Source organism: Ailuropoda melanoleuca, chromosome 6, assembly GCF_002007445.2.
Source record: "Ailuropoda melanoleuca isolate Jingjing chromosome 6, ASM200744v2, whole genome shotgun sequence".
NCBI lineage: Eukaryota > Metazoa > Chordata > Mammalia > Carnivora > Ursidae > Ailuropoda > Ailuropoda melanoleuca.
The window spans coordinates 77,197,795-77,220,702 of record NC_048223.1 but is presented as its reverse complement, the minus strand read 5'-3'; the positions used below and the strand labels follow the sequence as shown (position 1 = coordinate 77,220,702).

The window sequence follows — 22,908 nt, the reverse complement described above, 5'->3', positions numbered from 1 at the left end:
TCCAGGCCCTAGAAGGAATGACCAACCACTTCTCTCTCCACCATCTATGGTCTATACCCCAGCTCTTGTGCACCTGTATGTTTCATCCCTAATATAGGAAGTTGTTGATGACACTGAGCTGAATTAGCCCCTCTCCCCTCTATGGTAACCCTGGGATTCCCACTCCTTCCTGCCTGCCCCTCTCTTCTTGGAGGCTGGTCCAAGGGGACACATAATATTGCCAGAGTCTGGGTGCCTCCAAATCCCCCAACACCAAATCATATACAGTGAACTGAGAAACTACATTCATTACGACAGGATTAGCAGGAAAAGGAGGGTAATGTGAGGGGATAGGGGCACCTTCCATCAGCAGGACATGACAGAGTGGTAGGATACTTGATCCCAGAAAGGTGTCTCCTTATACCTCCCCCACCCCCCAAAGAGATTGAGGTCAGCTTACATGACTTAGATATGGAACTGTTCCAATTTCTCTGCCATCCTGGGGTACTTTATGGAAGCTGGCCTGGCACCCTATGCCATTTACCCACTTGCTCTAGCTCAGTAGCTGCCGAATTTCCTTGTGCATATGACAGAGAAAGTCCACATAGGATGCTCCCCCGCTCAAGCTCTTGTCTTCCACCAGGAAATGCTTGAACAGCATCTCCAGCTTGTCCTCCTGTTTCACCACGATAAGCTATGGCCAGAAAATAGGGTCATGAGGCAGGGCCAAATGAATTAAACATGCCCTAAAATCCCACTATCCAATCACTTATTCCCACCCCCGCCTTCCAGGAGAGGACTTGACAAGGTAAGAAATCCAGGGTTTAGATCAGTGTTACCTTCATGTACCGTGATCTCTGTGCCCTTAAGCTATCGATGAGGCCTCGCACCTTCTTGGACAGCGGATTATCCAGAACTGGCAGAACACTCTGCAACACAAAATTCATTTATCCTTATTGTAAGATACTCTGAGTCCAGTAAAAAATGGGGCAGCACAGATTTATTCATCATCTGAAACAAGCCTGGGAATAATGACAGCACCCTCCCTCCTCTCCAAATGTTCACTGCTATTAAAGGGGACTACCACACAAACTTCTCTGGCTCCCACTCATACCACAAAATGCATTTCCACACCCATATTTCCCTTGACTCCCTGCCCTCACCAAGCCACTGGTGATCTGACTGAAGGAGGAGACACTGAAGAGGCTCTGGACAACACCTTGTTGGACACTTGCTCCCACCCACAGGAACAGGTTGAGCCCATTCTCCAGCAAATATATATCCCCATTGCTTAGACGCTCTTCAGATGCTCGAACTGCTGGTGGTTCAGTGGCACTCTCAATGGGAGATTTTGTCTAGACAAAAGGAAGGGGACAAAAGGTCATTTACCAAGGACCGTAAGACACATTTGCCCCCCCCCCAGCAAATGAAACTTCAGAAAGCTAAATCTCCCCGTAACTTTTTCAGCGTGAAAATTACATCAGACAATGCAGGTTAAAAACAAATTCACTAGTGTCAGACACAGATAATGTTAACCCTTCCCTTCTTCCAATGATGCCCCTTTCTCAGCACACAGTGTCTCATCCAGCCCTCAGTCGCACCAGTGGTAGAAGCCGAGGATAAAAGAAGACATTGGTCTCAGCCACATCCATGGAAGTAACCAGCTGTCGGACATAGGCACGGTCATCAGTAGTGACTTCAGCTCCAGGCTGCAGGACATCACTCTTCAACACACAGTTCAGGTAAACTGGGAGTAGCTTCATGCACTCAGGAAGGATCAACTGCAGGGGTTATCAAAATAAAGTTAATGATGATGAACAATCTATCCCAAATTGCAAACATTGTCCCAACAATTCCTCCAGTGTACTTGCCCACCTGTCCTGCAGAAGAGGGGCTGGCACAGTTCTTTCTGTAACAGGCCAGGATCTGAGCACACTGAGTGATCAGAGTATCACGAACAGTCTTCACGGGGCTATTGAGGACCCCCCGGTATGCTGGATGGGAAAGGGAGACAGCACAGTCACTGGCTGGCCACCCCATTGCATCTGCTTTCCTGCCACCACACCTACCTGGGAATGTTGAATCATTAACAATCACCTTTCAGCCCCAATCCCACTTCGCCCTGCCTCTACCCTCACCAAACTTGGCCATGTAGTTGATGAGCGTGTCAGTCTCACAGTTTCGATACAGATCAGCCAGCTGGGTGCAGCAGTTCAGGGCCAGGTTGTGGATGCGGAGCCGTCGCTGCCCTGCACAGCTGGTGTAGAGCAGGGCACACTGGGGAAGGGAGAAAGGGAGAACTCATACCCCCTACCAAAGCCCTCTGAAAAACTGCTCCTTTGCTGTATTATTAAGCTAGAAGAAAGACAGGAGCCATCCCCTCCCCAGAATCTTCTAGTCCTCTCCACCCACCTCCTACCCTCTTTCCTGCAGCCTACTTATAGCCAATACGATGATACTTGACCCTTCCTCCCAAGCCCCTGCCTCCTGCCTGCTACCTGCAGGAGGGCTCCACTCTCTTCATTGAGCCGATCGTCATGCTTGAACTCCACAGTCACCGTCTTGTCCCCATCCAGCCCAGCCAGTTCCACATCTGTTGTGTTGCTCATGTAGAAAGCCCCGAAGAAATCTACAGCACGGATACCTGAGGCCACATGGATAAGGTCAGGGCTACAGATACCACAGGTGCCATTTCCTCCCTCCCAGGTTTAATCCCCAACCTGCTCTTCTCCAACCAGGACTGACCAGTGCTTGTTCGAACGCGCATCACAGCATCAAAGCCAACAAGCTTCTGTACATCCCGACGCAGGTCACTCAGGAACCGTTCCTGGTCATTCTCCACCTGCAGCCCCCCAGGCCCAGAGTCACATCACTGACTACGTAACAACCTGCAGACTATCTCCCTGCATCCCCTCCACTCTACAAGTTGCTGAATCGTAATAACAATAACAGTAAAGATAGCTTTTAAGCATTTATTATGTGCCAGTACCACATTAAGTACTTTACATATAACTACTTGATTCTGACGACAAATCTTAATTAAGAAGTATTAAAATCCCGTCTTACAGATAAAGAAACAAGCAAAAATTGAGTAATTTCTCCTAGGTCATATTGCTGGTGTTCTGGGAGGGCCAGAATAACAACCCAGGACTGATTCCAAGCCCCATGCTCCTCACCACTACCCTTGTGGCTCTCTTCTTTATATTATAGGGTCTTCTCCACCAGGATTCCTATTAATGAGTCAGCAGCTAAAGAGCTGCTCCACGTGTAAGCAGGCATTCCCCGTCCTGCTTCCACCTGCCACCCTGAGTCCCATGCCCTACCTGAAAGCAAGCGTATTTGTAGACAGAGCCACCAGTGAGCTGGGGTACAACAGAGAGCGTGGCCACATCCACATACTGGTTAGGGAAGAGGAAGAGATCTACACAGCAGCCTTGGGCCACACACTCTTTGGCCAGGGTCTGATAGGCACCTGTCTGAGGCTGGAACAAAGTCTGGGAAGCAACAGAAGAAAACATTCAAATATCTCAGCTCTGCCCTATTTGAGAACACTATATTTAACATGGGATATTCAAATATATGTAAGATTTCAGATCTACTTCATAGGTATTTGCAACAGTAGAACATTCTCTAAAAAAAAAAAGAAAAGAAAAGAAATCTATCGAGGGCTTTGGGATGAGATAGGGTAGAGAGGTGTGGGAGCACTGGAGAAAGCTGGCAATCATGGACTTGACATGTGAAAGAGCAGAGTGTCTAGTCCCAGTACCCCTTCAAGAAAGTTGAGTATTGCATTATGAAAAATCACCACCTTCCTCTGTCAGGGAAAGTCCTCCCCCCATCTCCCAATCCCACACCTTCTCCTTGTCTGTGTTGATCAACTTCCTGTCGTCTCTGTTCTTCAGTTTCCCTGGGGCCTCTGCAATGGGCAGGGACGTATGGAACAGAAACAGCTTCCCTGCACACTCAGCAGCCTAGGAAAGAGAGGACTACTTGTTCATTCTCTCCTTTATTCAGCTATTATTCATTCATCCCTTCCCTCGTCATTTATTCAGTGCCAGTTATGTCAGATATGCTGATTCACTGTTCAATCTTCAATCACTAAATAAAGAGGAGTTATATCCGAGGGTGTAAGATGGTCAGAGGAAAGCGAGGCAGAGGAAGTTGTCAGGGTTCCAGCCTTACCTTTAGAGCCTCCATCCCAGCCTGGATAACTGGGGCAAATACTGTCTCTGTCTCCCTCGTGTCTGCAAACATTTCAGGAATCTGATCCAATAAGCTGAAGAGATAGGTGATGGGAAGGAATCAAAATTGCTATCCACACTCGATTCCTCAGTCCTTAATTCTCTGAAGAATCATGTGGCCCCCTAGGCTGAAAACTCCTGAGGCACAGTCCCTGTCCATCTGCTGATCCCTCTGCTCCACTATCTGGCTTTCTGTGATTGTTTCCACCCCACTAGCACTTTACCTCTATAATCTGGCTCTTACCTGGTGATGACTGCCCGAGACTCACTGACATTGACAAGGAAGCCATCCAGCAGTGGCACAAACATGTCGGCCACATCAGATACAACCATCATCTGTGGCTGGGCCAATGAGCTCTTCACATTGTAGAAGTGGAGCACCTTATTATAGGTGACAAAGCCAACACGGATCTCTGACTCTTCTGCTCCGCCCTCCCTGTAGAAGGTAACATCATTACCCATACTTGCCACCTTCTCCACCAGCCAACTTCATGACCTCAAGCTCTACCTATGGAGTCAACAACCCAGAACCACCCCACCCCCACCCCAGAGATTACCCAAGGGAAGCGCCTTGTCTCCATAAGTCTCACCTAGGTAGAAAGTCTAACAGTGACTTGAGCTCCTCACAGAGGAGCCTAACAAGACCACTCCTGATGGCATTGTAGGAGACATCAATCATGAAGATGAAGGCAGGAGGGCTGGGGAACTTATTGTTCTGCAAAGGAAGGAAACATTGGGGAGAGAGGGGTATTGGTAAGCAGGCTAGCTGACTAGAGAGAAGGGGACAATGAACAGGTGAGGGAAGTGAACACAGCAATTCTTAGCTGTCTCACTGTCCTCCACCCACCGCTCCTCCCCATGCTACTTTCCCTTACCTTGCAGTAATCTACAGTGGCCAAGAATTCATAAGAGCCCAAGGATAGCTCAGGACGGTCATAAGCATCCACACGTTTGCCAGTATGATCCAGATGTTGAAAATACTGGGGGGGTACTGTGGGGAGCATGGCAGACTATTACTCAAATGTCCACTCTCAATCTTAGTAAGTCTGGCTCTGGCTGAGCTCACTCTACTGCCCCACATCCCCTCATGTGACCTACTTCCCCATTCCTGAATAAGGGGACCTCACCTATCTAACTAGAAAGAGGATAATGAAGATGTCATACGGAGGAACAACCCCCCGCTCCCAGCCTCTGTGCACATACCATCATTGATACAACTGCAAAAGCAGCACTGGAAGCGCCTCCCTCCCTCAACGAACTGCATGAAGGGACACATGTATGCTTTGCAGCGATTGCAGCGCAAAGGGCCAGATTCCCCATGGTCCACGACATACGGTGAAGCCTGAGGAGCAAAGGAGAGGGGCTTAGACCAAGGAAAGCTACAGTGGGTTGAGACGTGGCAATAGATGAAGAGGAACTACCTGGAGGGAGGAGGGCAGGGCCAAGACATTTTGCCTGAGGAGGGAGTACAGTGAAGGGGAATGAAGATAAATGATGAGGGTACTGGTCACAGGACTATCCCCTAAGAGTCCAAATTCTGTAGTTCCCTCTTCTTACTCCTCATCTCCAGAATTCCACTTTTTGAAAGAAAAGAACTGTGAAAGGGGCCCTAGCAAATTAGGGGCTGCCATAGGCATATAAGAAGGAAGCCAAAGATTAGCTAGGATTCTCATTTCTGGCCCTGTCTTCAATCCTCTTCACTCTTGCCCTAGGAATCTTAACTCTGCTTCCTTCCCCAGGCAACCATCCATAACACTGATCCTCCCCCATCCCTGGGTTTCTGTGACACCTGCCAATGTCCCAAGTAGATACTATCCTACAGATAAGAGATCAGCAGCCCAGTGTCTAACTATCCCCACTGAGACCCAGAGCAAGACAGAGAGAAGCAGGATGTAAACGGAATCTTGAGCTTCCAGTTACAGAGAAATCTACCCTAAATTCAATAAGCTAGGCATATTAACATGAGGGTATCCTACCAAAGCCTGGCAGAGCAGCCGGCAAGCTCGCTCTCTTTTCATGCTGATTTCAGGTACTGAAGTGATAAATCAGGGCCCAAGTCAGGTAAGAGAAGGACTATTGGACTCTAATCTACTTTTTTTCTTATATGCTGCCCCAACATTCCCTAACTGGCCTGGGATGATAGAACAGTATAGAAGAAAACCAGGATAACGTACTTGTAATCGTCTGGAGATGACCACGCTATGAGAGGCTTCTGCATTCAGCCATCTCCTCCCCTACAAGTTGGCCCTACCTCTTTACATAGTTTGTTTCCCATACGGACCCTGCTCCCATCCAACAATTTCTTGGGCTTTTACCTTCATCCCAACCACGCCCATCAGGCATGGGCCCTGGGGCAGAAAGATATTGAAGAGAACACTCTCCCTTCCCGCCCAACCAAGACTTCTGCCATTATGACTGCCAGAATCATTTCTAGGAAGAAGTCTTCTTCCCCCTCTCTTCCTCCCTTTCATTATACTCTAGTCCCTTCCCTGACTTACCTCCTCTGGTGGCAGCCTTGCCAGTGGCTTGATGACAGCTGCCAGGGGCACCTGAGCCTGCTTAGCCATGTCAGATGTGCAAGGGATATTATAGGATGTGCATCGGATGTATCGGGGACTTGCATTCCCTAGAGGAGGTCGAAAACCGGAGTCAGGTCAAAGAATCCCTCCAGACACCAGCTATCCATTGCTGATCCACCCCATCACCCCAACAAATGCTAGAGCTGATGGCGGCTTTTCCCCTAGAGACCAAGGAGGGTCTCTGATTAAAGACTGACAAAAGTGGGTGCCTGGGTGGATCAGTCAGTTAAGCATCCGAGTCCTGATTTTGGCTCAGGTCATGATCTCACAGTCAAGCCCCATGCTGGGCGGGAGTCTGCCTAAGATTCTCTCCCTCTCCCTCTGCTCCCCCCACCCCCATGCACACTCCCCACCTTCTCTCTCTCAAATAAATAAGCCTTTAAAAAAAAAAAAAAGACAAAAGATTATCCATAAGCTGATAATCTTGGCGAAAAAGCTCTCCAGGGAGGAATTAATACCCTTCTTACCTTGGTCTTTCACCAGGAAGTTGGTGGTGACTAAGGGTGGCACCTGTCCCCGTACTCCAGTAACAAATGGCTCTGAACCCCGGTTGTTCCTGTCATCCTCAATAACCTGAATCTGAGGGAAGAAGTGAAACGAGTGAGGTGACAGAAGAAAGGGCAGTACGAGGTCCTAGAGAGCCAGGAGAAAGGCAGGCTAGATCTACAGCGCGGAACTAGTAATCTGCCAAGAATACCTCATGTACCAGCTCTGCTCTCCTTCGGGAGATCACATGAGGTGCTACAATGCCAATCTTCCACTCTACAGTCAGCAGCAAAATGCTAGACAGGCAACACTGAACATGGGCTTCTTTATGAATTGCCCTAACCCCCAATCTGTGGTGACCACCCCATTATTCCCACCCCACTCCAAGAAAGCTCTAGGTCTCATCACAAACCTTCCAACATGATCAGATTCTGCTTCCCTCCCCCAGCAAACCTCCCCTCCCCCTCCTCTCACCAAGACACATTCTGAGTCAGAGCAGGAAAACAGACGACAGTAACCATGTAAAAATGAATCTACCTGGAATGACTCTACACTCAATGAAAGTAGAAGGGACAGAGTGAGGAGAGGACTAAACAGAAATGACCAGGTGGGGTGAGGAAGCAGATGCTGCCTTATTTTCAGGTAAGCATCATTGTGTCAATATGGGAGAGGAGGATTAAGTACCCGATCCTTACAAGCTCATTCCTCAGTCCCCCATATTTTGACATTTCCCAGCAAAGGGAAAAAAAAAAAAAGAGTTTGCAAAGTTGATAATCAGACCTTTGTGTAGGCTGATGACCTTTGGTCAGTTACTTTAAGATGATTTGGTAAAACCAGAAAAAGTAAAGGGAGAATACGACTCCATATCTCATAGCAGAAAGAGCTGAAGCTTAGAAATAATATCAGAGCCAAACAGACTCTCCCAATGAGAAAGTAGCCCCCACTTTCCCAAACCAGCAGTCTCTTCCACTGTGAGAAATGTCAGTATCCCAAACTTGTACATTAGCAGTCACCTACCCAAAGTTTCTCCACAAGCTGTAGACAAATCGATCCCAAAGGGGCAGAACCTACCACTCCACTTTGTCCTGTTCTATCAAATATCACATGCAGGCTCCTGGAGGACCCAGCAAGACCAAACCAAGGCTTAACATGCCACCTGACCCCACCCTTAGAGCCTGATCTACCACCCCATACTCAAGGCATTGCTAACAGCTTGTCGTCTCATAACATGGTGACTTGAGACATGCACATCCTTCTGGTTTATAAAAGCGAGGGTCTAGAAGGACTAAGGGAAGAGGACGGAGAGGGATGAACATGGTGGGCGAGGTGAAGATGAGGTCACAGGCATGCATGGGTGGCATTAACACAGGGATAACACGCACACACACACCACCCCCTGCACTTACTGGACTAGGAATGGCATCAGGGTCTATTCTGTGCCTGGTTTTCTGCTGAGGAGGCAGCTCATTGAGTTGCTTTTAGTGTTTTAATAATAAAGGCAGCAGGGAAATACAGGGAGGGAGACAAAAGAACAAGAAGCAGATGTTACTTCTCTCAACCCTGATGAGTTAGACATGAATAGCTGCAGCCCAGCTCATACTGCTGAAATCAGGCCCTCTCTAGATCAGAAATTCCAAGTCTCTCTGGCCCAACACAGAAGCTTTAATGGTTCGGACTATGATGTAGAAAGATAAGGGAGCAAACAGGAAGCAAGCAGGGATTTCACAGGGAGGGGCTGAATGGGAGAAATCTTAAGAAGGAGGAAAAGGGATATTCCCTCCAAAACGCCAACCCTCCCATCCAAGGACTGTGCTTAAAGAAGCCTTTCCTTATATTGGACCAGACTCTCCTTCTCCTAAGGAGGGGAAAAGGAGAGGCTGCTTAATCCTCTAGGGTCTCTCTTAGCCAACAGGGTCCTTCACCATGGTAATTCCCCAAAGGAAGAGGGAGGAGAACAGAATGGAATATGACAATGGCTAAGCATGGTGAGGTAACTGACATAGCAAATGTTGTAGACAGAACTATACAGTAGCCCCCACTTAGGAGTACAGTCCCAACCTCTATTCCAAGTAGGATAAGGAAGGCCTGAGGATTCTGATGATGGCTCTAACGGTGAGATTCACCATCTTCCTGGGAAAAGCAGCTTCCCCACATTGCCCTTATAAACTGTAGATCAATTTTCCTCACCTACACAGAGGATTCTAGCCAACAAAAGTACTGGAGGTTTCCTCCTAAAACACTGTCCAAGTAGGGACAGAGAGAAACCAGTGAGGTTTTTCCTCTCTTAACACCTACCGTAAGAGAATTCCCACCAGCTCTACCCATTAAGAAGACTGCTATCTTACCAAATCTATGAGGACAAGACCTGGGTCCAGCCAGTACTCCAAGGGCAGAGGTTACCATGCTATGTCCAACAGTCACAGAATGCAGCACGCAACCCAGAGCTCTACTGACACTACTGATCACTCTTGGCTTCCTTTCCTTCCCTGCCCAGCTATGCAGTAAAAGTGCCCCCAAAAGACTTCTGGGGCCTCAAGTTCCAGTTCAAAGAGTCAAAAATTACATTGTAGGTTCTACACACCTACAAGAAGATGAATGAAAGGGGAAAATAATCAGAAAATGCTAGGCAAACATCTCATCTAGGTTGACTCACTTATCTGGCAGCTGCAAACTCCTTCCCTAGGACCACAGAAGTACTTACAGGGCTTGGGATGGCATCAGGATCCAGGCGCTTAGGAGGCAGCGGTTGAGGAGGCCCAGGCTGACTGCCAAAGGTGGGTGCTCCTGGGTAGGGACCTCCATAATTGGGCTGAGGGCCCCGGGCTGGTCCAAAGGAACCTGAGAGACAAGAATGTCTTATAAACCCTACATCCTAGTAATAACACCCTGAAGCTGTCCATCTAGTTCACCACTTAGCAAGCAATACTAAAAGCAAACAAACAAACTAAAACATCTGAATAGCCGAAGCCTCTGGCTCCTAGACAGACCTTAGGAAAAACTCACCATTTTGTTGCAGCTGATAGCCTGGCTGCTGGGAGGAGTGCATAGGTGGTGGTGGTCCTGGGGGCCCAGTCATTTGGGTGCCAGGAGGCAGAGCTTGAGGAGGAGGTGAGGACACATGGTTGGGCTGGCTCACTGAGGGCCCCCCAAAACCCTGTCCAGGCAGGAGTGGACCAGTCATCGAAGGCATCCGAGGACCCCCTGAAGCTGGAGACGTGAAGCTGGAGGCCTGTGGTGGGGCAGATCGCTGGGGAGGCTGGGCCCCAAGATGACCCTGGGCCTGGCTAAGGGGAGGAGCCTGGCCCTGAGGATAGGAGCCATACAGACCAGAGTTGGGGAAACTTCCTGAGGCTGAGGCCAGCGATGTTGGTGGGCCTGAGAAGTAGAGGAGGTAGAGTCAGAACCCTAGTCATTTTGCCTTCTTATTCAGTAAATCACTCCCTTTCCACATGAGAGGGGCAGGAATGATCGTCCCATCTGCTGGCACTCAGAAGCACAAGAAAAAAAAGCGATGTAGGTATACCCCAGAATCTGATGCTTCTAAAAAGAAGGGGATAGTAACATTTCTATAGTCATAGTTACTCACCATAGCCCAGCCCCACAGGGGGAAGGGCCGGGGCCACAGCACCACTGATCTGCATTCCGGCCAGCTGAGCGGTCACCTGTGCACTTGTCGGGGGAGGGCCATAGGGCTGGAGCACAGCTGGCTGGCTGACCACAGGGGCCAGTGGGACTGACCCAAAAGGCTGGGACCCAGGGAACCTGTGAAGACAAGGAAGGCAGAAGTGACAAATGGGCTGGGACACCCTTCAAAGTTGGCAGGAGCTCCACATCATACAAGAAACTGTACTGTTCTACAGCATCTTACTGTCATCCTGGGCTCCCTCACGGCTTTGAACTTTTGTATACTTCTAGATATATTATGTTCCTAATGATATACACTATGATTATTCATGGCAAATCTTGGTTTCCATGATGTTCACTCCATAAACATATGCCAAGCACCCTCAGATCAAATATTTACTAGATTAATCGCTTCCTCTGACTTAACCCTTTGTTGAAAAACCACCTCAATAAACAAACAAAACACTTCAGTATAGTAAGCAGAAGCCCTGAAGAAGTTGAAAGGGAAAGTGTGCAGAAGCATTAACACAACAGGCACTTAACAAATGTGGGATTAAACAAATGCAGTTTGTTTAATTTTTAAACCAAAGTACTTTACTACTTTATCCTAGCAAAGCTGTTAGGAGCAGAGTAGGTCAGCTGAGTTCAATATTCTGTACTAATCAGAAAGATGATGCCAGCTCTGCCAGACAGGGACTAGAGAAACAGGACATAAACCAGATAGCCTTCTAGCTGTGTTTATCTAGCAAAAGCCTCATTACTTGGATAGCTATACTGGACATTCCTACGGTATTAGATGGCACATTAAAATATAAATACAAAATCATTCCAGTATCATTACATACCAATGAGTAACTGCACTGGTGTTTTATGGTTATATTACTGTAGAAATCTACAACACAGATTATTATACACAACAAGCTCCATATGGGATTTATGAATGAATCAAATTCTTTACAACAATAGTCAGTTACACTGAAATTCTGATTTATTCTTTCTGCTTATTCTGTCTCTACTAAATAACTTGTACTTTATTGTATTTGGTTAGTTCCTATCAGTGCTGCAGTATAACACTTCTCACTCATTCATTTATTCAACTACTATTTTCTGACTATTGTGCTAGTGAACCTTACACCTTCCTAAGCTCATTGTTGGGCTTTGCATTTTTTGTGTTCCATACCACCAAACATACTGTCAGCTCCATGGCCAATGCTCATAAATCTTTGTCAGAATAATTATATTCCATGGTTACTACTCCATTAATATGGATAATACTATCAACTACCCACCACATGCCCTAGTAATATTATCTGTAAATAGCTTTACAACTTACAAAGCATCTCTAAGTGCTTTAATTTAATCCTCACAGCAAAATGAGGACACAGCAGATAGAAAAGACATGAAGAGTACAAGTAGCAAACCAAGCTAGAACTAGAGCCCAGACCTGATCTTAGTTCAATGTACTTTACTTTTTAATTGTAAAATATAATGGAAATAGAAATACACAAAGCAAATATGTATTCAATAATTATACAAACACCAATGTAACTAAAAACCAAGTCAAAAAATAGAACACACTAGCACCCAAAGGCCTTGTGTGCCTCTCCTCCGTCACAGCCCTCTTTCTTCTCCCAGAGGTAACTACTTTCCTAACTTCCTAATAATCATTTCCTTGTCTTTAAAACAACATAGTTCAGGGGTGCCTGGGTAGCTCAACTGGTTAAGCGTCTGACTCTTGATTTCGGCTCAAGTCATGATCTCAGGGTGTGAGATAGAGCCCCAGAGCCGGGCCCTGCTGTGGGCCAAGAGATTCTCTCTCTCTCTCTCTCTGTCCCTCCCCCCTCCCTCTCTAAAACAACAACAACAACAACAACAAACCATAGTTCAGTTCTGTCACTTTTTTACACTTTCGTAAACAGAATCACATCATACGTAGTCCTTGGGTTTGGCTTCTTTCATTCAACCATGATTATGAATTCATCTATACTGGCATTGCCTTTCATCACTAAATGTTATTCCACTAAAAAAATATGTCATAATTTACCTAAGTATTTTAATGTAGATGGATATTTAAGTTTTTCTAATTTTTTAATATTACAGATGATGTTGCTATAAACACTCATATACTTGTTTATATATACATGAATTTTTCTAAGAGTGAATTGCCAGATCACAAGGTATGTGTATCACTTTCTTTTTAAGCTTGATTATGCACTTGAAAAACATTTTTTGCTTCTAATTCCTTTCTCCTTTCTAGACGTTTATAGCAGAAGGGTTTTCAGGTTATATTAATCTACTACCCAACTGAAACTCTTTGACTCACTCCAATTAGATGGCTGTCTTCATATCTCGCTGAAACCACATTTGTCAATGATGCCAAACCTCACCCAACACAATGATCAATTCTCAGTCCTCATCTTACCTTTCAGCAGCAAATAACACAGCTGATTACCCTCTTGCCTTCCTGAAATACTTTCTTCTCCTAGTTTCAGGATGCCACACTCTCCTGACTAATCTCCGATATCACTACGGCTCTTTCTCATTGTCTTTTGATGGCCCCTCCTCGGACCTCCTTTTAAAATGCTGGTAAGCTCCAACGCTCCAAAGCTCAGTTCTCAATTCTGTTTTGTTGCTGTTGTTTTAAGATTTCCTGTATTTATTTGTCAGAGAGAGAGAGAGGGAGAGAGCACAAGCAGGGGGAGAAGCAGGCAGAGGGAGAAGCAGGCTCCCCACTGAGCAAGGAGACCCATGCAGGACTTGATCCCAGGGCCTGGGATCATGACCTGAGCCAAAGGCAGACGCTCAACCAACTGAGCCACTCAGGGGTCCCTTCAATTCTGTTCTTTTTTTTTTTTTTTTTTTTTTTATTTTTTAGATTTTACTTATTTATTTTGACAGAGAGACAGCCAGCGAGAGAGGGAACACAAGCAGGGGGAGTGGGAGAGGAAGAAGCAGGCTCATAGCGGAGGAGCCTGATGTGGGGCTCGATCCCATAACGCCGGGATCACGCCCTGAGCTGAAGGCAGATGCTTAACAACTGCGCTACCCAGGCGCCCCTCAATTCTGTTCTTTACTGTCAGTGTTCACTTTCTAAATGATTTCATCTAGTCCTATGCTATTAAATAACATCTCTATGCTGAAGACTCCCAAATTCTTATAGTCCTGACATCATTCCTCACCTGCAGATTTGTACATACAACTACATATTCAACATCTCTACTTGGTAGCTAGTAGCTTCTTAAACCTATCATGCACAAAATAAAACCCATCAATTCACCCCAAAATCTGCTCCTTCTCAAATATACTTCACCTCAGTAAACAGCACTACTATTTATCCAGTTGCTTAAGCCAGCAGGTTAAAAGACATCCAGACTTATTCTTTCTCTCTTATCTCACATCCAATCCTATTGACTCTACCTGTGAAACATCCCAAATCTCTTGCTCACCACCCCTACCACTACCATCCTAAACCTGAACTACGACAACAACCTCTTAACAGGATTCCCTACTTCTACTCTTGAATCCATCAAAGTCACCTCTTTTTAAAAATAAATATATTTTTTTAAATTAGAGAATGAGGAGAGTATATGCAAAATTTTAAAAAGATACTGTTTTTCATAATCACATTTGTGATAGTACTATCATACTGAGACTGTTGCATATAAGGCATAAAATAAATGAGAAATTATGGCATATTTCAATATTCTAGTTCTATCATCCCCATGGCCTCAAGAAAAAGAAGAGATAGGGGCGCCTGGGTGGCTCAGTCAGTTGAGCATCTGGCTCTTGCTTTCGGCTGAGGTCATGATTTCTAGGTATCTGGCTCCATGCTCGGCAGGGGGTCTGCTTGGGGATTCTCTCCCTCTGCCCCTCCACCTCACTCGCTCGCACACGCTCTCCCTCAAATAGATCAATAAATCTTAAAAAAAAAAAAAAAAAAGAAAGAAAAAGAAAGAGATACAGATATAATAGAGAGGGTAAGTGAAGGCTTTGTAGTCTTGAATTTGAATTGGATGTACAAACTTAAACTAATGAAGTATTTTATCTTTATATATGTACATATGCCATTTCTTAGCTATGTCCACTGAAAAGGGCCAGAAATGACCAATCCAGGTAGTTATGAACATGCCTAGTGCCCAGATTACAGCCACAAAATGTCATTTCTCACCAACAAAATAAAGGATTTCTTGGAAAAATGGCTAATTCCTGGTCTGGGGTTTAAAATATTCCAGGTAATCCTAGAACATCTTATCATACCCAAAGATTATTAGGATCATGTCAAAAGTACTCAGGAGTCAACTTCAAGAGACTCCCATTGGTCAAAGGTGGGACACTCTAAACGTCAATAATGGTAATAACTGCAGCAGACTGAAACCCAGCAAGTATGTTTAAATTCATAAATTCAGAATAACATTAAAAAGGAAGAATTGGGAGGCACCTGGGGGCACATTCAGTTAAGCGCCTGACTTGGTTTCAGCTCATGATCTCAGGGCCATGAGACTGAGCCCAGCAAGGCTCTGTGCTCTGTGGGGGGTCTGTTTAGAGTTTCTTTCTCCCTCTCCCCTGTCCCTTGCCCACCATGCACTCACACACTCTCTCTCTCTCAAATAAATAATCATTTTTTAAAAAGGGGGGAGATAAGAGAGGACCGATTCATTCCCTTATAAACTGGTAAATAAAGGTAAATGAATTGCACAAGTGGTAACCAAATAACACATGAGGAGAAATCTCAATAATGGTTTTCAAACAACAAATAAATGAAAAACAAAAGAATTAAAAAGTATCACCATTTTGTAAACCCAAGGAATTCATATACATATGTATTAATAAGCACCAACAACTACTAACACAAAACTGCTATCACAAAAAAAAAAAACCAAGATATTAAGAAAACAAGTCTCTGCATCCAGCTGCCAAGTGGCAGAGAATACAGAGAAAAGAGGAACACGTTGAACTATAACATGAATTTGCAACCAGGAGAATCCAGACTGCAGGAAACTCTTCAGCTTCAGTTCTTCAACAGATAGAAAGAAAAAGAAAGAGGTAGAGAGGGAACCTTAAAGACTTAAAAGACACATTAAGTTGTTGTTGTTTTTAAATAGGCAATATTAAACCGTGGTGTCTAGGGATGTACATTTGGATGTAAACTGTTTTTAAAAACACAAGAAAGTTATTACTATAAGAATCAGGATAATCATTACTTATGGGGATAAGGAGGGAGTTATGATTGAACTGAGGTGCAGGGGCTTTTGGGGTGTGTAGCAGCGTTCTATTTCTTCATCTGGGTTGTAGTTACAAGGGGCTTCCCTTTATAATAATTTACTAAGCCATACATTTGTTTTGTATGGGGTTTGTAATATGCATTTTATATTACAATGAAAAGACCCACTTCATAAGTGAACAAACGAACAAATAAACACAAACATGTTACTCCCCAGCTCAAAACTCTCCAATGGCTTCTCACTGCAACTAAAATCAAATTTATACTTCTTACTATGGCTTACAAAGCACTACATGATATGGCTCTTGCCTATCTTCCTATCTTATCTCTTCCACGCTCCAGTCTGCTCTAGCCACACTGGCCATCTTGCTCTTCCTTCACATCCACCAATTAACTTGTTGTTCCCTCTACCCAAGATACTCTTCTGCCTTCTTCGGATAGCTGCCTTCATCATTTCAATGAGGTTTCAAATATCACTTCAGAGAGCCTTTCCTTGACCAATGTATTTAAAACGGCTCCCTACCTCCTCACCAGGCATTCTGCGTATCCTTACTCTGTTTTATTTCTTATTTATATTTGTCTACTTGTTATCCTTTGTGTACTCCACTAGATTATAAGTTCCATCAGGGAAAAGATTTGGTGTTTTGTTTACTGCTTTATCTCCAACCCCTAGAACAACAGCCAACATATAATAAGACAAAATAAATATTTTTGAGTGGATGAATGAATGAATGAATTCCCTATACTGCACCTCAGTGTTTTCCAACACACAAAGTTAGGGAGCGTTTCCCAGGCTCTTTCTCCATACTAACATTCTATGCTAAAAATGTAATTCTGGACACTCAATAAAAATGCCAGAAAGTGACTCTGCCATTACCACACACCCTACTCACAGTAATACTTTATTCTTTGTTTACCAAGAAACAAACAACAGTCCAACAGAGATGACTGCCTTCCTTTAATGGTCTTCCATACAAAGACAGGTATTTCTTGGATCAAGTACCACCAAAGTTTTTATCATTTATGTAGTTTTTCTTTGAGTATCTTTCCTTTGATAACTGGTCACACCCAAACTTAACCAATAAGTCCTACTAACTGCCTGATCGAGAGAAAAGAAGTCAGATGAGACATAAATCTAAGATCCCTTTTTCCAGTTTCTCCCTGAGGATAGGTTCGGTAGAACTGCAACAATTATTGAAGATAATATGCCTAGTCAAGCTCAAGTTCACAGAAAGAAAAAGAATACACAAAAGAACTTAGGTACAAAGATGGATTAATGATCTACAGAGTGGACAACAGCAGCACCTGTAAACTGGAAAAATGAAAACAAAATACAAAAAAGTGGAGGGAAGAGAAAAGAGGATCTAAGAGAAAGGCAAAGAAAGAAAAAGAGGAAACGGGCCCTCATTCATTCCTAATTCTTCTAGTTTCATCAGACCTATTTAAGGTTGACCCAAGTACATACCTCTGCATCTGAACAGTTGAGCTTGGCCCATTCTGTACATCTCCTTGGCCAAACTGGCCATATGCAGCCTGGCCACAAGGAGCCTGTGCTGTTGAGGCTGGAGGTGCCTCTGAAGAAGGTGGGGCTCTTGACACACCTGAGGGTAAAGGACAGAAACTAAATGATTGGGAAATAACTTTCTTCTCCACCCTGAGCAAGGAATGTAAAGCAAGGATAAATAAGCTCAGACCATCGTTGGCCCAATACTACAACTTTGCAACCAAAAGCATACCATGAACATGCAACTCTAATTACACCAGATTCTGAACTTGGATTACCAGAGTGTCTCCACTCTCCTAGACAGATATACTACAGGTGAAGCTGTAACCAGAGCTACAAGAATGTTGAGGCTTCCTGTGATCACCATACACTCTCACTCAATCCAGGTCGGTCTAATGTTCTTACCCTAAACAAAAAGTCAACTCTTCAAAAAAAAAAAAAGGTTTTATTTTTAAGTAATCTCTATACCCAACACGGGGCTCAAACTCACAACCCCAAGATCAAGAGTCGTATGCTCCACCAACTTAGCCAGCTAGGCACCCCAAAAAGTCAACTCTTAAGGAAAAATCTGACTCCAGAACTCAGAAACTCAGAGCATATGAGAAAGTTGCTGCAGAAGATGATCAGGTAATATACCGAACTAGATTATAAAGAAAGGCTCCTCTTGGGGAGACCATTCCGTCAACCTCTTTTTCATATATTCTAATTATCTTAACCATCTTCTTTTCATCCACTTCTAAGTGTTGATGCTCCCAATATCACATGGCTCAGGAAAGTGTTCTCACAGTTTGTGGAGATTTTGCCCAGTGCTTCAGTCAAGACAACTGATTCGTCCTCCCATTACTGCCACCACCTTTGTCTTCACAAAAGCTGTACACCAACCTTTTGCTCATCAGAGATGCATCAAAGCTATTTCTACTACTCCCAACCATCCTTTCTGCACAGCATCCCCAACCATCCTTCTCACATGAAATGCAGGGAATTAATAAGTTGGCACATCGCTTTGGAAATGTTGCTGACCCCTGTTCAAACAATTGTTTTTCTTTTGCTCTGTTCCTCAGTAGAGATTAGACAATTTATAACCTGCCTACAGGTTAATTAATCTGAACCTGCCCACTAGCTATCACAGAACCAGACACATTTTTCTTTCAATTACAAAGCTTCCTCTTGAGGCAATGCCAAACTCCATTCTGATAAGCCAGGACTTAAGAGATCAGAGGTGGACTCTGTCCAGCCAAAGTCTCAACCCAGAATAAAGCTCTTCCAAAGACCTGAGACCTACTCTCACCACTTTACAAAGTTTGTTCTCAAAATTATAATTAAAATGGTAATACTTCATTCATTTCCCAAATCTTACTTATGCCTCCTTGGTGCCTTCTTTTCCCCATATCCCTGTATGGAATTTACTATCTTAAAAAACATAAAATGTTTGGTGTACCCTAAGTTTTCAGTTAGCTTGATCAAAGATCTACTGTTAGCCATTTTCCAAAAGGCCATATGGACAATCTGTAGGGTACCAGTTGCTCTTCTTGAAAAAGTAACATAAAAGTCAAACACTGATCCTAAAGCAGCACCAGATTAGTCTTCTCTTATTGCCCTGATATTATGGATCTCTAAGAAGCAGATGAAACTCAAGCAAAAGCAAAGAATATGAGCAGAAAGATAGAAGAAGCACACAAACACCACGCTTTTTATCCATGAATTAGTTTCCCTGTCGCAGGGTCATTTATAGATAGAACCATTAATCCAATGAGAAGCATCATCAATATATATGAGGAACAAGTAATTTCAGGGAGACTCTAGGTCAACAGGAAATATTCAATCCTTTCCATCCAGCTGTGAACAAAGCAGACAATTGAGGCTGTGAGGGTGACACTCACATGCAGTGAACTGCCACTGAAACTGGAAAATGTACTTCCCCTAGATGTCTTAAAGCAGAACTTATGTAAAAACAGGGAAGGGAAGACTGCCCACAAAGTTCTCAGTGACTGAGAGTCAGAGTTATGTTCCTCAAGCCCAGCCAGTCCAACTCTCTAGGCAGCTTAGGTAGGGCAATACCACCCAACCTGAACACTAATGATTCCCCTCCTTAACTCAAAGGAAACTTGGAAACATACCTGGGGGAAGTGTTTGCTGATAGCCTGGTACTGGGCCATTGTAGGCTCCATAGGGAGTTGGGGGGGCTGTGGACCCTGGTTGCCCACCATAGCTGGATTGATGATACCCTGCGTAGACAGGTTGGGGCTGCCCAAATGGCGGCACAGGTGGAGCTGACTGGTTGACATTCATTATGAGTGCATCCCCAACTTGGTCTCACCTAAAAGATGAAAGAGAAGAGAGAAATTAGTCAAAATCAACTTTCTAAAGACAGAGCAACTATACAGGGTAGGAAGTAGACATAAAAAAGGACTGACCTTATCAGGCAGTTATCAGCCTAATTGTTCCCATACTACCACAGGATCTTTTTAATTTTCTGCCCCAGCCAGTAGCCAGATTACCTCCTCAAAGTAAAGATTTGTTACTATGAACTCCATGCTTTGTCACTGCCAAGAGGGTATAAACTTCAACTTTAGACAGGCCCAGTGGAATGGGGCAAACAGCAAACAGCCTCCATTCCCCAGTGGTAATGATTTCTAGTGTCTAGTCACACAAGGAGTCCTGCCAGTGATGAACTACTGTGATGTTATAAGTAAATGAAAGTGTTCCCACTTCCCATTCATTCACTCCAGCATGGATTCATTCAACAAACACTGAATACCCTCTAATGTGCTAGTTATTTTTAATCACTCAGGGTACACATATAAAACAGATCAGCTAAATCCCCTCCTCCTCAAAAGACAAACTTTAGAGTAACTGATTAGAAATGAAATTCTTTGGCTGAACTGAGGTAATTCAAATGCTATTCCATTCCCAGTCTTCCCACCAAAAGAATGTGTGGATTTGAGAACTGAAGCATTAAAATCATTAAATGTAAAGGCCATCCAAAAACTCTAGCAAGGTACCAGACTCCATCAAGAGCAGGCCAGGCATAAAAACTTTTCACAATAACCTAGGAAAACAGTTCAGGGATCAATGACAAAGCTAGATTTCATGTAAAAAGATCATTCATCTAACCTTCAAGCAGAGGAAATAGGAGTATTCCAAATCTCATGCATTTCTCCAACTATTCTTTCTGCTTTCGTTACATGTCTGTCATGAATCTAGGCCACCACTAAAGTTATTACAATCTTGCCCAGCAACAGAGGAATGAATTAGAGGGCCTTTCCCAGGACCTTCTAAGACAAGACTATCTAATCACATCTAAACAGCCTGATCATTCCAACTCCTCTATAGACAGATGGGGCACAAGAAGCAGGAGAGTTCACAGCTGCTGCAGTAGAACAATGGGCCTCTCCCATCTGCTAGTGAGGGTCATCTTGATTATAGAAAAGCTGAACTGCTTCTGGACTAGAATTCTTTAATCTTACAGTCATCCCAGGAACTGTTCTTCCAAGTCCTAAACCTTGCAAAGGTCACAACACTAAGCTTGACAAATGACCCCTTCCCCTGTATCTTCCTGAAGTCAGTGTGGGGGCGGGGGTCGGAGGAAAGGAGCTTCTTCGCCAGGAAATAATCTCACACCCAAGAGTTTAGAGTAAGGCTAAAGTCTGGACTCCATTCTGGGTAGACAGCCCAGGGTGACAACCCAGGGGGCGGGGCAAGCTTCCTAGAACTCTGAAAGTAATCGAGCCTGTGGAGGCTGGGAGCGCCGGGGATCAAGACCAAGAAACCAGACTAGCTTCTCGGGCAACGACGAGAGGGCTGGTCCATTAAGCATGGAGATCGAGCGTCTTGCGCCCTTCAACAGGCTCGGGGCAGGAAGCGGGAGCCGGAATCTGGGCCGGGAGGAGAGAAGGGAGGGTCTAAACTGATCCAGGATTGTGAATGCGTGAGGTGAGGGTCTCTCCCCGTGCCCCGCCCCCAGGCTCCTCCCTTCCTTCTCAAACCGGACCCCGATCAGGCCAGTGATACCCTGGCCTCTCCCCTGCTTTCCTATCCACCAACCTCCCGATGCCACTCCTCACCCGGCTCCAGATCCAGGTTCGACTTCGTTCCTAACGTCAGGGCTCCCAGGCCCAACTTCCGGTTCCGAGGGGGCCGGAGCGTCGTCCCCGGAAGTTCCTCCCCACGCCCCGGGGCCGGACCCTCCTTCTGCCACGTCTGCAGTAGACGCGAGCTCAAGAACCCGGATGCCGCGCATGCGCCACCGCCCTTTCCCATCATGGCTGCCTCCTGCGAGGCTTCGCAGATTCTTATGCATTAACGCCTTTCATTTTCCTCTAGATGTTCTGGCCACTTTACGGTCCCACTAACTGAGATGCGATCGAGAGGGCTAGGTCAAACTATCTTTTAGTAATGCCCCACAATCCTCCTATGACACATTAGTGACCTCTGATCTAGAGTCCTGTAGCCACTTCCTGCTGACCCTTGACCCCATTGATTTCTGTCTCCGAAGTTGCTTTCACCTGTGACTTTTGCTGGTTATGAGATTACCGAACGTATTATAATAAAGGGTACTAACTCTGCTTTCAGGCTTCATGTGTTCGAGTTCTCGTTCTGCAGCTAACCAGCTTGGGCAGCTATCTCTGCCTTAGTTTCTTTCATGTGTAAAATGGGAGAGAATACTAAATGCCCTTCTAATAATAGCTTGTTGAGAGGATGAAATTAGACAAGTCACATAGATTGCCTGGCACCATAGCAATCACTCAGTAAATGTCAGATGTTATTAAACATTTTTATACAGTGGCTTAGTTCAGATGCAGAGCTCTTCCAGAGCCTGATGATCTCTGCACTCAGAATATCTCCAGCCTGTTGGAAGAGCTACGATTCCTGGAGTAATTATTATCCCATTTAATGAATAACAGTATGGTAGCTAATACTTGCAGGATTTTTAAAAAAATATACATGACCCCACTTAATCCTTTCAATAATAGTTATTCATTTAGCAATTTTTTTATTTTTATTTTTAAAAATTTTTTTTAGCACTGCTGTGTTCCAAGCCATGTTCTTGGTTCTGGGAATACAATAGTAAACAAAAGTTCTTCCTCTCCTGTGATTGACAGTAAGTAACAGTTATTCTGAGGCATGGAGTGGTTCATTCATTGAAAAAAATTGCACTTCTCTTCTGTGCTGGAAGCTTTACTAGGCATTGAGCATGCTTTAGTAAGCAGGCCAATTATTCCTGTCCTCAAGAGTTTATAGTCGAGGTCAGTGGTTCTCCAAGTATGATCCTGG

The 22,908-nt window shown here is 44.7% G+C and overlaps 1 protein-coding gene across 2 annotated transcripts; it reads right to left on the bottom strand.

The window, feature by feature from the left end:
• Window positions 1–506: 506 nt before the first annotated feature.
• SEC24C (SEC24 homolog C, COPII coat complex component) lies at window positions 507–21,846 on the bottom strand. 2 transcript variants are annotated; one of them, XM_002920398.4, is made up of 23 exons: window positions 21,699–21,846; window positions 19,752–19,951; window positions 17,596–17,731; window positions 10,872–11,047; window positions 10,289–10,660; window positions 9,987–10,123; window positions 7,267–7,378; window positions 6,719–6,846; window positions 5,424–5,562; window positions 5,096–5,211; window positions 4,811–4,935; window positions 4,465–4,656; window positions 4,162–4,255; window positions 3,834–3,950; window positions 3,303–3,473; window positions 2,725–2,821; window positions 2,478–2,623; window positions 2,118–2,256; window positions 1,855–1,973; window positions 1,581–1,760; window positions 1,143–1,334; window positions 819–908; window positions 507–673 (listed from the first exon to the last, which is right to left on the bottom strand). In XM_002920398.4, the coding sequence occupies exons 2-23, from the start codon at window positions 19,921–19,923 to the stop codon at window positions 533–535; spliced, it is 3,291 nt and encodes a 1,096-aa protein (XP_002920444.1). In that variant the 5' UTR covers window positions 19,924–19,951; window positions 21,699–21,846; the 3' UTR covers window positions 507–532. The 2 variants fall into 2 exon arrangements, with proteins under 2 accessions (XP_002920444.1, XP_034518587.1); XM_034662696.1 differs by having other exon boundaries at window positions 21,679–21,753.
• Between the last annotated feature and the right edge of the window lie 1,062 nt (window positions 21,847–22,908).